General features: G+C 38.2%; 2 protein-coding genes across 3 annotated transcripts in view; both read left to right on the plus strand.

Annotated features, from left to right (window-relative positions):
- The window catches only part of Rnf128 (ring finger protein 128), a 109,383-nt gene extending 103,635 nt beyond the window's left edge, over positions 1 to 5,748 (plus strand). For both annotated transcript variants that reach the window (XM_037199470.1, XM_028895124.2), the window contains exon 7: positions 4,325 to 5,748. In XM_037199470.1, the coding sequence (XP_037055365.1) occupies positions 4,325 to 4,458 (134 nt within the window). In that variant the 3' untranslated portion in view covers positions 4,459 to 5,748. The remainder of the gene's footprint in view (positions 1 to 4,324) is intronic.
- Positions 5,749 to 11,723: 5,975 nt separating this feature from the next.
- The window catches only part of Tbc1d8b (TBC1 domain family member 8B), a 79,997-nt gene continuing 77,523 nt past the window's right edge, over positions 11,724 to 14,197 (plus strand). Inside the window, 1 exon segment of the mRNA XM_028895127.2 lies at positions 11,724 to 12,072. Within this exon segment, the coding sequence (XP_028750960.1) occupies positions 11,943 to 12,072 (130 nt within the window). The 5' untranslated portion in view covers positions 11,724 to 11,942.

Genomic DNA, 14,197 nt, shown 5'->3' on the forward strand with positions numbered 1-14,197 from the left:
TGTGCTGCCACCTGTTGACTCTTCTAGGACATGAGTCAATTGTTAGAAACTAAGACTGAACATCTTAATTTCGGAATTCATGTGGGTTATTATGACAGTTTAGTAATTTAATATGAGTGGAGAAATTTGGGGGGTTATTTAATTTTGTTACCTTTTCCTCTAAAACTATCAACTCTCTATATAAATTATTTTTCCTTTTTCTAACGTCTTTTTCCATGTTTTTCTTGGTTTGAAAGTTTTCCCTCATTCCTTACCTTGAAGTAAACTAATTTTAGTGTAAAAATGGAAGACACTAGCCGGGCATTGGTGGTGCACGCCTTTAATCCCAGCACTCGGGAGGCAGAGCCAGGAGATCTCTGTGAGTTCGAGGCCAGCCTGGGCTACCAAGTGAGCTCCAGGAAAGGCGCAAAGCTACACAGAGAAACCCTGTCTCGAAAAACCAAACCAAACAAAACAAAACAAAACAAAAATGGAAGACACTAATTACCATAATAACTTGTGGACATTTCAGCTTTCCCTGACATACCTTTGCCCTCTGTAGGTTTATGGGTGCCATAAATACCATTTATGAAGATGTCACGAGGCACACAACCATGTGAAAGCAAACTTTGTATTTCTTGCAATCTGATCTCCAGACATTTCCTTGAGTACATACATAGGAATGTTAATTATCTATGGATTGTTCTACCTGTCATACTGAGTCATTGTTTTTTTTTTTTTGTCATGATAATCTTGTGTTCCCATAATGGTATGGTAATAGAAGTCGGTGAAGATAAAAGATAATTCCATTTGTGCTAGTATTTTTATATAAAAATCCCATTCTACTTGATTGTGTTCAGTTCTTGGGGATTGGTTGGGAGGGTGGGGAAGTAGAGAGACTTTACAGATCATTTGAATAGCAAATGAGATAATGATCCACGATCCTCCTGGATGAATGCTAGCATGTAGCTGAAAGTTTTTCTGTGTCTCTGTCGGGCCTGTGGTCAGGACAAATCTCTCTCACCTGCCAGCCCCAAAGCCACTTGGACCCAAGTAAACACATAGAGGCTTATATTAATTAAATCTGCTTGGCCATTAGCTCAGGCCTACTACTGACTAGTTCTTACACTTACACTTAAACTCATCCCATTTCTGCTAATCTATATGTCGTCACGTTTTCTGTGGCTTTACCTGTGTGCCATTACATGCTGCTCCCTCGACAGCAGGCTGGCATCTTCCTGACTCAGCCTTCTTCTTCCCAGAATTCTCTCTGTCTGCTTGTCCCGCCTATACTTCCTACCTGGCGACTAGCTAATCAGCGTTTTATTTATCAACCAATCAGAGCAACACATTCACAGCATACAAAACATCCCACAACACTAGTGACACCCACTTTGAAGGCTTAAGGATTCTTCTTTCAATCCTTAGTTACGTTAGATTCTTCACTCTTGCTTTCCTGTTGATTCAATTCCTTTTCTCAGTTCTGTCCTCTAGGTTTGAGCTCTTTGCTTCTCTATGGCATACTTTCACTCCTCCTTTCCCAGTCTAATGTCTGCTCTGCCTTTGAAGACCTGCCTCCCAGACTCATTGAGAAGCCTTTATTTCACATGCACATCCACAAATTTTTATTAATGCACTTAGTGAACTAAGTTGTATCATGTAATTTTTACTTCCTCTTAGTGAGGAGAGCATCTTATATTAACCTGTTTTCTACTCAGCATGTGCTGCTATCTAAGATATGTACATTTGTGTTGAATAAACAACCACTTAGGTCACAATCAATTTTGCCTGTGATTGCATATTGCTCATTTGGGGAATCTTACATATTTGTCACTGATAATTACAATGACAGTTGATTTTTATAATTGCAAATGCATAATTACTTCATCTATGTAGTACATCATTGGGATCAGTTCTGTTAGAGTACTAGTCTTCAAAATTAACTACCTACCTAATTTCCCAGAGGACTTGTTGACTCAGTGGAGTGGGGCCTGAAAATTTGTATCTATAGCAAATTTCCTGGTGGTACAGGGACCACACTGTGAATCTATCCAGCAAGGCCTCTGGTTGTCAGCCTGGCTGTACATCAGAATCACATGGAGAGATTTTTTTAAAATATGGCATATAAACAGCACTTTAGATCAATTAAATAAGAATTCATGAGGGATGGGGCCTAATTACAGGTAGTTTTATTTTCAATTTTGAAATAACTTCAGATTGACTGAGAAAATAAATTTCAATAATAGTGTAGAGAACGCCCATCTATCCCTTTCCTAGCTTCTGCAAATATGAACATCTTAGATAACCATATACTTGTATGGAACCCAGAAAATGAACTGATGAAATATTAACTACAGACCTTAGCTTCACTGGCTGGCCCACGCATGTCCTTTTTTCTGTCTCAAGATTCGACACTCGGTGTACTTGTACGTCTCCTTGATCTCCAGTCTATGACGATTCCTTAATATTTGCCTTTTATGATGTTGATACTTTTGAAGATCACTTATCGGTTACTTTATAAAATGTTCCTTTATTTAGCCTTGTCTGCTGCTTCATGATAATTAAATCACTGTCCATTTCTGGTAAGAATGCCAGAGAAGTGATGCTGTGTCCCGGTCAGCAGCACATATTATGAGGCACACAATGTTCTCATTACAAATGATTTTAACTTTGTTCACTCAGTTAAGGGTTCTGTCTGCCAAATTCTTCCCTTTAAAGTTACTGTTTCCCATTTGTAATTATTAAATGTCTTTTTGATAGATACTTGGAAACTATGCAAATATCTTGTTTCTCATGGGTCCCTTACTGGCCAACTTTAGCAATAATTGATATTTCATGTTATAATTATTACTGAAGTATTCACCAAATAGTGATTTTCTATTTCTGTCATTCTTCCCACACATAATAATTTTAAAATTTAAGAACTATTCCTTTTGTATTTTATTCAGTTATTGGTAATAGAGTGAGATCACAGATACTTCTTTCATCCTTTGTTTAGTTTCATGATTTGTCCATTGCTCATAAATTCTTCATTTCTGTCTTCAGAAACTTATTTAAGTTGGGTTCTTTATTCTTTTAACTTCTTTAATTTCTGGTACCATAGTATGCTTTCAGTCTTAGGTTGACTTTTTTCCTTTAAGGGACCAAGTAGTAAATATTTATGTTTTGAAGGCCACATATATTTCTGTTGCATATTCTCTTTGTGTATCTCTTTGGGGAGGAGTTGGTTTGTCTTGAGAAATTTTTTGAAGTGTGAAAAGCACTCATAATTGTGGTTCCAGCTCTGTGAGTTATAGTTTGCTGACACCTAGGTTAGAATCTAGGTTAATTTTATACACTCCCTGTCCCCAAATTTGCCATTTCTTCAAGAAGTCTCTTCTTGGAGATTGATATATCAAAAGCAAGATTTGGGCATTAGGCACACTTATTGTTACTGGGTGGTTATTACAATCAGTTCTTTCAAAGAACAAGACTAGGATAGACATGTTTCCTCACAAAGCTTTTCCCTCATTTCCTTTCTCTGTCCCTCTCCCTCTTATCTGGAAGACACTGAGTTTATACTGCTGGATGTATGTGATTGCTCCACAGCATAGGGCTCATTCTCACTATCCTACTGACCTTATTTGAAATTCCTTTTAGTGACAGTGAAAGGAGAAAGTCTTTCCTTACCCACAGTTTGTTTACTTCACCTCTCAATTCTAGAATAACATAATATACTTTCAGTAACTACTCTACACCCCACATTAGCTTTAGCTGTCTAGCATGAAGTTCTTTAGCTGTTTTGTCACCCCCCACACACACACACACCTTTTTTCTTTTAGGATGGTTATATATTTTGTTTACTGTACAGTTAGGTTCAAATAGCCCAAATGGTAGTAATGTACATCCAGGTTTAAGAACTGTTATATTTAGGAAATAAAAAAAGTAATAAATGTCACTTTTTTCCTTAATGAGTCCATAATTCATGTAAAAGTAAACGCATGTGCATGAATTAAAAATAGGAATCATAAATCAATAATGCCATAGATGCCTTATGTGAAAAAAATTTTTTTTAAAGACAGGATCTCATACTGTAGTATAGACCTGCCTGAAATTTACTATGTAGTTCAGGCTAGCCTTGAAAGCACAAGAATGCTTGTTCCTCGACCCTCTGAATAGCATGAATATAGGAGGGCACCCCACATTGGGTTTTTAAAAAGTCATATAGTATTAAGAAACAAAGAGTTGGTATAATCATCAGAGTATAATATCATTGAATGAAGAAGCCCTCTTGGAAATGATGCAGAATTCTGTCTTGAAAGGAGAGAACGGTGGATCATCTTACAATTTTCCCTTCTGTTTCCAGATGAAAATCTACAGCTGGTAAACCATGAAGCAAGTTCTGTGGCCGTGGATGTTGTTCCTCATGTTGACAACCCAACCTTTGAGGAAGATGAAAGTCCTAATCAAGAGACTGCTGTTAGAGAAATTAAATCATAAGAAAGTCTGTGTCAATAGAAACTTGAACCGTTAGTAATAACAGGACTGCCAATCAGGGCCTAGTTTACTATTAATGAACTGGGTAAACTTAATAAAGCAAGAATGATACTGAAAGTGCTGACGTGAATAATATTACACTATAGTTAAATGGCTTAACATATTTAACCTAGTCACTTTTTCCACAAACTCATTATGTTTTTCATGGGCAAGTTTCCTCTTGATGATAGTGATAGCAACATTTTTAAACATTCAGAACTGTCTACAAATAGCCAGGTTTTTCATTTATAACCACTTTCTTATAAAAATATGTTGCTTTAAATATGTGGAGTAGCTGTAATCACTTTATTTTATGATAGTATCATAATTAAATACTACTACTACTTTAGCTTGGGCTATTTGTGTCAGGGTTTGTATCCAGGTGCTTATATTGATCTGGAATTGTAAAAAGCAATGCAAACTTAGACTAGTACTTCATGAAATGTCTATTTAAAGTACATTAAGTTGATAGAATGAAATTAAAGCAAAATACTCATTTTTAACTTTTCCTTTATAATTAAGCTGTGTAAGTATTTCATGTGAGTGTGAGCATAGTTTGTCAGAAAATGTGAACTGAATTGGTTGATCAAGTATATTAGTGACACCACACAAGATTATAGACACAAAAAGTTTCTTACAAAAATATTGTAAACTATTTCTCAAACTTGAAATTTTCAAAAGCACAGAATAGAAACTACCATAAGATTTGAAAATAGTAATAGCAGAATAAATCACAAAATATTGCTAACTGGTTACTGTGCAGAATTCATTTACAGAAAATGTTCTATAAGATTTGTCTGTGGAAAGTATTTTCCAAACAACGTTGATGTTGAAAATTGAGTTTACATTTGGCTTAATAGGCTCTAATTATATTAAATTTAAATTCTATCCATATATCTATAATTTTGTGAATGCATTTTGTTGGTGTTCAAAAAAGAATCAAGGGAAGGGGGATTTCCAGGTGCCTTAATATAAAGTTTGAAGCTTCAACCACCAAAGTTAAATAGAGCTATTTGAAAATGCACTTTATTTCTATTTTGTGTGGCTTGTCCATTAGTTTTGTTCCCAGTGAGTGCAAATTCCAACAGAATTTAAACAAAAATAGAACAGACATGTATTTTTGTTTGCTGAATATATAATGGATGAAACCATTGCATTCTTGTACACTGATTTGAAAATGCTGTAAATATGATGCCCCGATTTGTACTGATTCTCTTTAAATATGAAATGTAAATAAACTATTCCAATGAAAGATTGCATCTGGTGTTCAATTTAGCTATCATATACTCACTTTTGTATATAATACACCTAGTTTTGAGAGGGAAGAATAATTGGATGTAAATGATCATTGATATATTTGATCAGTGCAAAATAAAACATCTAGTGTGATCTTTACATATGGCTTCACACAGAAAGGGAAGATCTGCCATTATGATCTCACTGAACAAACTGAAGTAGTTTTAGATGTCAGCAAAGTAAATAATAAAGCTGACCAGTAATAAAATACAAGGTTAAAATATCTTGATGCTAACCTATATTTACACTATATTTTAAAGCTTTCTTCCAGTTTTCTCTTTGGACTGTATGACTGATAGGATGTTAATGAATCAGAATATATCTTGTCATTTGTAAAACATTTTAAGAATACACAGATGCTCAGATTCCACAGGACCATGATTAACAAAATCAGTGTACACGTGCTTTATGTGACGACATGCCTGTAGTATGAGTATTCCCTATATTTTTAAAGAATTTAAGTTTTATGGGGGTCATTTTGAGAGAGGTATTTTTTCCATCTAAGGATTTATTTCTTTTTTAAGAAAATAAAATATAATAAGATAAAACAAAAACCATCATATGGAAGTTGGATAAGACAAGCCAACAGAAAAATGAAAGAGCCCCAAAAGCAGACACAAGAATCAGAGACCCACTTGTTCACACATTTAGGAGTCTCATAAAAGTACTAAACTGAAAGCTATAGTACATATTCAGAGGACCTGGTGCAGACCTGTGTAGGCCCTGTGCATGCTGCTTCAGTGAGAGAGGTATTTTTAACTTAGAAAAAATTGTGTATGTGTCTTGTAGGCAGAGTTTTTCTGTGTCCTGGCAGTTGCTCCCAAATAACCACACAGAGACTTAATTATAAATGCTCATCTGATAGCTCAGTCTCATTACTTACTAGCTGTTACAACTTAAATTAACCCATTTCTATTAATCTGTGTGCTGCCCCGAGGCTCATAGCTTTTACCTCTCTTGCATGTCCTGCTTCCTTTCAGTCTGGCTGGTGACTCCTCTGACTCTGTCCTCCTTCTCAGTATTCTCTCTGCCCCCCAAAATCCTGCCTAGCTATCAGTCAACCAGCTTCTTACTAACAATGAGAGCAAGACATATTTATAGTGTACAAAGATTGTTCCACAGCATGTCTGTGTGAGTGTATACATATGTGTGGTGAGGGGTGGCACAATGTAGTGGCCAGAAAAAGCTGTTAGGCCACCCAGAGCTGGAGCTACATGTATTTGGGGAATGGATGCACAGCTTGATAACATATATACTGGGATTTGAACTCAGGTCCTTATTCCATTATCCCAGAATATACCCTCATATCAATAATCAATTCCTGTTCCTATTTCCAGCCTACCCATTCACCAGTCTGCTTTCTGTCTCTATAGGTTTGCAAATTTTAGACAGTATACAAACAGAATTGTACAATAAGGGCTTTGTGACTGGATTCCCCTTAGAATAACGTGTTCAAGCTTCATCCATAATATAGTATATACATCCAATAATTTATGCCTTTTTGCCGGGCGGTGGTGGCGCACGCCTTTAGTCCCAGCACTCGGGAGGCAGAGCCAGGCGGATCTCTGAGTTCGAGGCCAGCCTGGTCTCCAAAGCGAGTTCCAGGAACAGCACAAAACTGCACAGAGAAACCCTGTCTCAAAAAAACAAAACAAAACAAAAAAAATTTATGCCTTTTCATTGTTGTATATTCCCTCATATGAGAATCTGACTTTTTTTTTTTTAGCCATTCATTAGTTATTGAATCCTTAGGGTATTGCACCATTTTGGTCATTATGGATAGTAATACCACATACATTCATATACAAATCATTCTCTAGATGTATATTTGGGAGTCTTCTGCGTATATATCAAAGAGAAGAATTCCATGCTGCTTGTGAATTTTATTACTTCCTGCTACTATCATTTGATATACTTTAGCTTAAGCATCAGATTTTATGATAGTCACAACATAGGCTAGCTAATTCTTTTAACCATGGCAGTAGATATTTGTACGAGTTGTAACGTAAGAAATAAGGGTGTCTGAGTATGCGTTTAGTGGAATTTGGGTTGTTATATATTGGAAATAGACATTTACTCCACGCCCAATCAGACAACATCATAAAAACATTTACAGTGACAACTGGAATGCTAGGAACATTCCTTATCTCCTTAATACATTCATCCTTGTTTATTTGTAGAATAGTTTGCTAATTATCAACCAAGAATGTAAAATTTCTAGTTATTTCCTTTGCTCATTGTTTGTGTTTGGAATTATTTTTGTACTATAAGCACAATAAATATGAAATTTAATTAATACAATAGATGAGAATAAAAGAATTAATGATTGTGGCGATCACTTTGACCTCTAGAGATAGCTTTTACCAACAAACCTACTTCAGTGAAAAGTTTGAGAAGCACTAACCATTAATCCTCAACTTTCAGTGTGTGTATTTCATGGTGTGTGTGTGTGTGTGTGTGTGTGTGTGTGTGTGTGTGTGTGTATGTGTGTGTGTGTGTGTGTGATATGTGCATAAAGGCATGCACAAAATCTAGAGGAGGACATCAGGTGCCCTGCTCTATCACTTTTTGGTTTAGTCCCTTGAGACAGTCTCTCATTGAACCCAGAGCTAGGGTGGCAGCCAGCAAGGCCTAGTAATCACCCTGTCTCTGTCCCTGACACCAGCACTGGGATTATAGGTGTGTATAGCTGCTCTAGGCCTTTTATTTAGGTCCTCCTGCTTAAAGCAGCAAGAACCTACCACTGAGCAATCTCTCTAGTCCTCAATTTTTTTAATATGGAAGAAATTTCATGAATGTGAGGTACTTACGGGTATAGTTGTTGGTGTTTAAAAGTATAGAAATGTTTATGGCTGGTTAACAGCAAGTTCCCTTTTTAGCTGTAACTCCAACTGGTATCCTAGTTTTTAACCATTGTCCCAGAAAATGTTAATGAACAGGTACTAATAGAATCTTTTTAAAAACAGCATTATAGCCACCTTATATTGACAGGGCTTACATTTTTAATAAATGATGCCTAGGTGGGGCTTAGTGGAAACATGATTAATTGCCACCAATTTGTGGTAGTTTGATTTTCAAATACCCAATTTGCTTTACATGAGTGCATCTACAACTTTATCTGCCTACAAACTACCTGGGAACCTTGTTAAAATATACATTCTAGTTGAGCAGGCCTAGTGTAAGGTGAGAGGGTCTGAGTTTCTAGCTCCCAGGTGACCAGATGATGCTGGTCCACACTTGAGTAACAAAACTTTAAATGACTGTCCCCTAACAATAATATACACGCTTTGAGTCTTACTGCACCCAAACCTGCTATAGACTAAAAATATATAAAGATAGCTAGTGTCACTGCAGATTAGCCAATAAACTAAATGACAGCTAGAGCCTTTCCATAGCACAGTCTCTGGAATTGGTTTTGGGCATTTCTTACCTCATACATTTTGTCATAGGTATTTGAGGCCACTATTTAGAAGAGCCAATCTCTGGATATTATATCCACATGCTGTATTATTAGGTGGGTTAATATATAGCTTAGGAGATAAAAATGAAAGCAAACAGATGAATTGAGAAGCTTTAAAAGTTGCATAGAAATAACATGATGTGGGGCTAGCCTAAACCACAGAAGGGTGAGATAGATTTTCTTAAATATTGTGTGGAGAGACACAGCTGGTGGAGGTGGGGAGACAGGAAATGAGAGAAAGAAATCTAAGCTTATTCCAAAATTCTTAGCTTAACATCTTGGTAAATAGGTGTGTTTCAAACTAAGAGATTAGTTTGGGCAGGGTGAATTGAGAGAGGTGAGTTTAGCATTGGACACACTGCATTTGTATCTATGGAACATACTCATAGACAATATAGTAATTTGGTCTGTAGTCATAATCACAGGTTAGGATCCCATCTCTGCCATTTGTTTAAGTGTGAGGTCTTAGGAAAATAACAATTTCTCTGAAGTTGCATTTATAAGCTTAAGAAAAAGCACAGGCTTATTAATGAACATGACATGCTGTACATTAAGTGCCAGGACTACACCAGCAGGGATATTCAAGATCTTTTGTAATCCCTAAGTAATTTACAGTAACATGCACAATTGAACAGCGAATAGAACGCCATTCTATTTTAATGTGCTTTTAGAGAAACACTTATTTGCAAAGACTTGAAGTAGATTGTGATCAAGACAAATTTTTACATGATAGACAGAATTTAACTTGAAAACTGTTTCTTTATATAATTAGCAAAATGTTTGTTTACAAAAGCAAAAAGTGCTCTAAATGCTTGGTGCTGAGCTGAAAGAGGCCTGATCTTATGATGGAGCATCTAGGTAGACCTGGCTGGGTTCAGAGTAGAGGTAAGGGAACCATCCGATTCTGATGCTCCTTGCCATCGCTATAACCATAAGGGTACTGACTAACAGTGGAAATTAAAAGGAGGCCGGAACTGTACAAATGAAGGAAGACAAGAGGGATCTACATTTGCTGCATTTATTGACCTTGCACTATGAAGAAAAGCAGAAATGATGTACTTTAATACACCTTCAAGTTCAGATGACTTTGCATTAGGAACAGCTTCATGTCCAGGCTCTAGGAGAGTTGCCTCTTCCATACTCTGAAGAGAGATGCTCTACCACCTATTGCCTTTGGGTAGCAGGGAATCCTAGATTGTCCTGTTTGGGGGCTTGGCTTTGTTGTTGCTGCTGTTTGGGGGTTTTCGTTGTTGTTACTTTTCATCCACAAGAACTTTCGTGTGGCAGCCTGCATTTTGTAAGATTTAACCTGGACACCCTCCTTCACGGCAGAGTTCAGTGGCTCCAGGACTGCTAGTCTGAGTGTGTCCCATCCCATAGTTTTAGCCACAATTCCATATGTCTTCCCTTTGGATATCTTGCCAACTTGTCGGACCCTTTATCTGGACTTTCCTAAGTCTGTTTTCACTCTCAGTCTATTCTTTAGCCCAGGCTTTAACAAATAAAAACAGCCCTCAAATAGTTCCTCACAGCAGACCTCTTTCATATTAGTGTGCAAGTAACTGTGCAACATTGCCAAGATACCAAGAAATAAAGTCTGCCCTATAAGGAATTTTGTTATTCTTTTTTTTTTGTTTTTGTTTTTGTTTTTGAGACAGGGTTTCTCTGTGTAGCTTTGTGCCTTTCCTGGGACTCACTTGGTAGCCCAGGCTGGCCTTGAACTCACAGAGATCCGCCTGGCTCTGCCTCCAGAGTGCAGGGATTAAAGGCGTGCGCCACCACCCGGGCTGTTATTCTTAAAACAGTTTAAGAAAAACAAAATACCCTCATAAATAGTTTGGATACCTAAAAAGTTGGACTAGAGATTTTCCATCGTTTATAACAGTAAATAAACAGAGGCAGCATGGGGTAAGGGAGAGTCGCAAGGTGTGAAGAAGGTATGAGATTTATATTTTTCCGTTATGAACAGAAAGAATTTAATTTAGGCAAGAATTTTGAACAACGAATCTTAGCAACAACTGTGAGACCTTGAATAAGTCACTTCACTTGCTAGCGATTTCCGTGTATTAGGGAGAAAAACGGAGGATCTACTTCGAAAGATTTCTGGGAGGGTTACCTGTGAAATCACCCAGTATCTAGTTGGCGCTAATTAAATAGAAGTGGCTGCAGGCTACTGCTTCCTGGATGGGCCGTTACTCAAAAATGCCGGAAACTTTGTTTTCAACAAATTAGTCCGTTCACTGTAAAAGAACTGTCATACCCAGGGTTAGTTTATTTGAAGCAAAAACCATTTTTAACTTTACACAGGCAAAACTCACTTAACTGGTGGCGGGACCGCTTCGAAGACGCCCCCCACCCACCCAACTCTTACCCCAGTGCATTGCGGGAAATGTAGTCTCGAGCTGTAGTTGAATGGGTACAGGAAAGCCAATAGAAAACTACAACTCCCAAGAGGAGACGAAGCGGGACTATTTCCCAGTCTGGCGGTAGCTCCGTGGGAGGGAGTTGGCACTCTCTCTGCCTACGTGGGAGAGAAGGCAGGGTTGGGGGAAGTGTGGAAAACCTCCGGAGGCGCTGCCGCCGAAGGAAGATTTGGTGGGAGGAGAAGTAGAGGGTTAAAGACAGGCTGGGAGGGGAGAGGTAAGGAGGACAAATAGGTCGCCGCTCCTGAGGCGGCACAAAGTTCTTCGAGATGTGGCTGAAGCCTGAGGAAGTGCTGTTGAAAAATGCGCTGAAGCTGTGGCTGATGGAAAGATCCAACGAGTACTTTGTCCTGCAACGGCGTCGAGGCTACGGGGAAGAAGGCGGAGGGGGACTTACAGGTAAGCAGCGGCCAGCAGTCGTGGCCAACTACACCTGAGTTAGGGCTGTGTCCACTGTCAAAGGGTGGCGAGGCAAACAGTTACTCGTCGCCGCCTGCCGCCTCGTCCTAAACCCGCGGCGGCAACGGACTTGCCTATTCTGCTCCCGCCACCACCTTTCTGCTGCTCCCAGAGAGTCCTGACTGTATTGCACTGGAGTAACAGTTGCTCTTTGGGTCGGACCCGGGATGGGAGCAGCTAAGGAGGAGTCCCGTAGTACCAGGTGGGTCCCTTCCCATGGGGGAGGGGGTTGATGGCCAGTGTCTAGCTTGACTAGTCCCGTTAAGACCGGCAATGGGAGCGGGTTCGCGGTTGTGAACTTAACTTTTTTCAAAACCTATACAAATAATCACCACCCTGGGAGTGAGTGCGCGGGGGTGGGGGGTGGAGGGCATTGTGAGGACGTGGGAATCCTAAGGAGAATGAAATGCCCCAGTCACACACTGAGAGAGGCTTCAAGTGAGATTTGGGTCAGGGCGTAGGGATGCTTGATGCTGGGGAAGTAGAGAAGCTACCCTCAGAATTACTCACCTCTCCCGATTTTGCATCTTTCGCTTTATATATATCCAAGTTTTCAATCCTTGGGATCTCTGTTTCTGTTAAGCACACGTTCCTCTCCAGTGAGTTTGGCACTGCCTCTTCTTTCAAAGATGTGTAAACCAAACCAATTAAACAGAAGGAAGTTCAACTCTTCCTTCCTAACCCACCCGCCCACAGTTCTGAATTTTAAAAATTCAAAACTGGTCCATGTCTGAAGAATCCAGAGAAGGCTATTTTGAGATCCTTTGTCTTGGGCAGGGGTTTTCAAACTTTTGGACCTTGGGGAGGCAAGAGCTATTTTTCATGCTAATTCCTGGCTTGGTATTAGGACCTTGAAGTGGTGGACCAGGCTTAATTTGGGGAAGGTAATGGATGCAGAGGAAAGAGGCATAAATCTAAAAACCTAAATTCTGATCCTATCCTTATCTCTTAGTTGTTGGATGACATTTGTCAAATTCTTTCATATATGCAATCTTAAAGCACTACTATATGCTACAATGACTTTTGGTAATTATAATTCTGTTCTCTGCCTTTAAAGTGCTGGATTAAGGGAGGAGGGTGGAAGTAGAGGAGGAGGAAGATAGCTGGTTTACTAGGAAATTATAATTAGAACCAAATGACTTAGGGTTGAATGAAGAAGATTCTTGGTTAAGTGACATTGATTTCCCTCTTCAGTTAAAAAAAAAATCCTGGTGCCTACTTTATGGAGTTTAGAGTATAAAATGTAAGATAGTGGTCACAAAGGTTTATTTATGTTAATGCAAGCTTCCCCTAATGTGGATACAATTCATATGTCCAATGAGATATATAACTTTACAAGTAACATTCATCTATCTAAGTTCAAGGAGGACCTCTAGGCAGTATGGGAACAAAAATTTCCCTGATAAACCTAGGATTTAACTTTTTTTAAATCTTTAAAAATTACAATTTATTTTACAGAAAAGCTTTCATTTAAATGGCAGTTTCATTTAAGTGAGAATTTCTTAAAGCAGGTCAATTGTAAGTGGATTTTTTCTCTTTATCCTATCCACCCCTTTTATTAGTTCCCCAGTTGCTAGAAAACAAGGACATTTGTCTGAAGATGTAAACAAAGATTTCTATCAATCATATACGTATGTCGTGACTTATGGGCAATTTGTTTCTGCATGATTGTTTTATCTGTAACATTGACAAGATACCTAAAATCACCACAACAGTCACGTAAATGAAACAAAACAACTCAAAAAGGAGCAAAGAGCTATTTTAAAAGTTTCCTTGGTTTCCTTTGGTCCACAGCAAAAGCGTATGCTGATTTTCATGGCTGTTTAACTAACTGTCCTCTTAGTTAAATTGTGAAACCAAGAGCTCTGCTTTTCTATACTCATTAGCATGAGCTTTCATCAGAGCATGAGTATATACTGGCATAAACTTGCTTTTTTCCATTTTGTTTACTTTATGTGTTGTGTTATGTGCTATCCCTTTATAAGATTAGCTTATAGGTTTTGTATAATCGAGAAATGATGATGACCACCAAGAAATGTTAATTATTGTACTTTAAGGTTTGTTT

The sequence above is a fragment of the Peromyscus leucopus genome, chromosome X, assembly GCF_004664715.2.
Source record: "Peromyscus leucopus breed LL Stock chromosome X, UCI_PerLeu_2.1, whole genome shotgun sequence".
In the NCBI taxonomy this organism is placed as follows: domain Eukaryota; kingdom Metazoa; phylum Chordata; class Mammalia; order Rodentia; family Cricetidae; genus Peromyscus; species Peromyscus leucopus.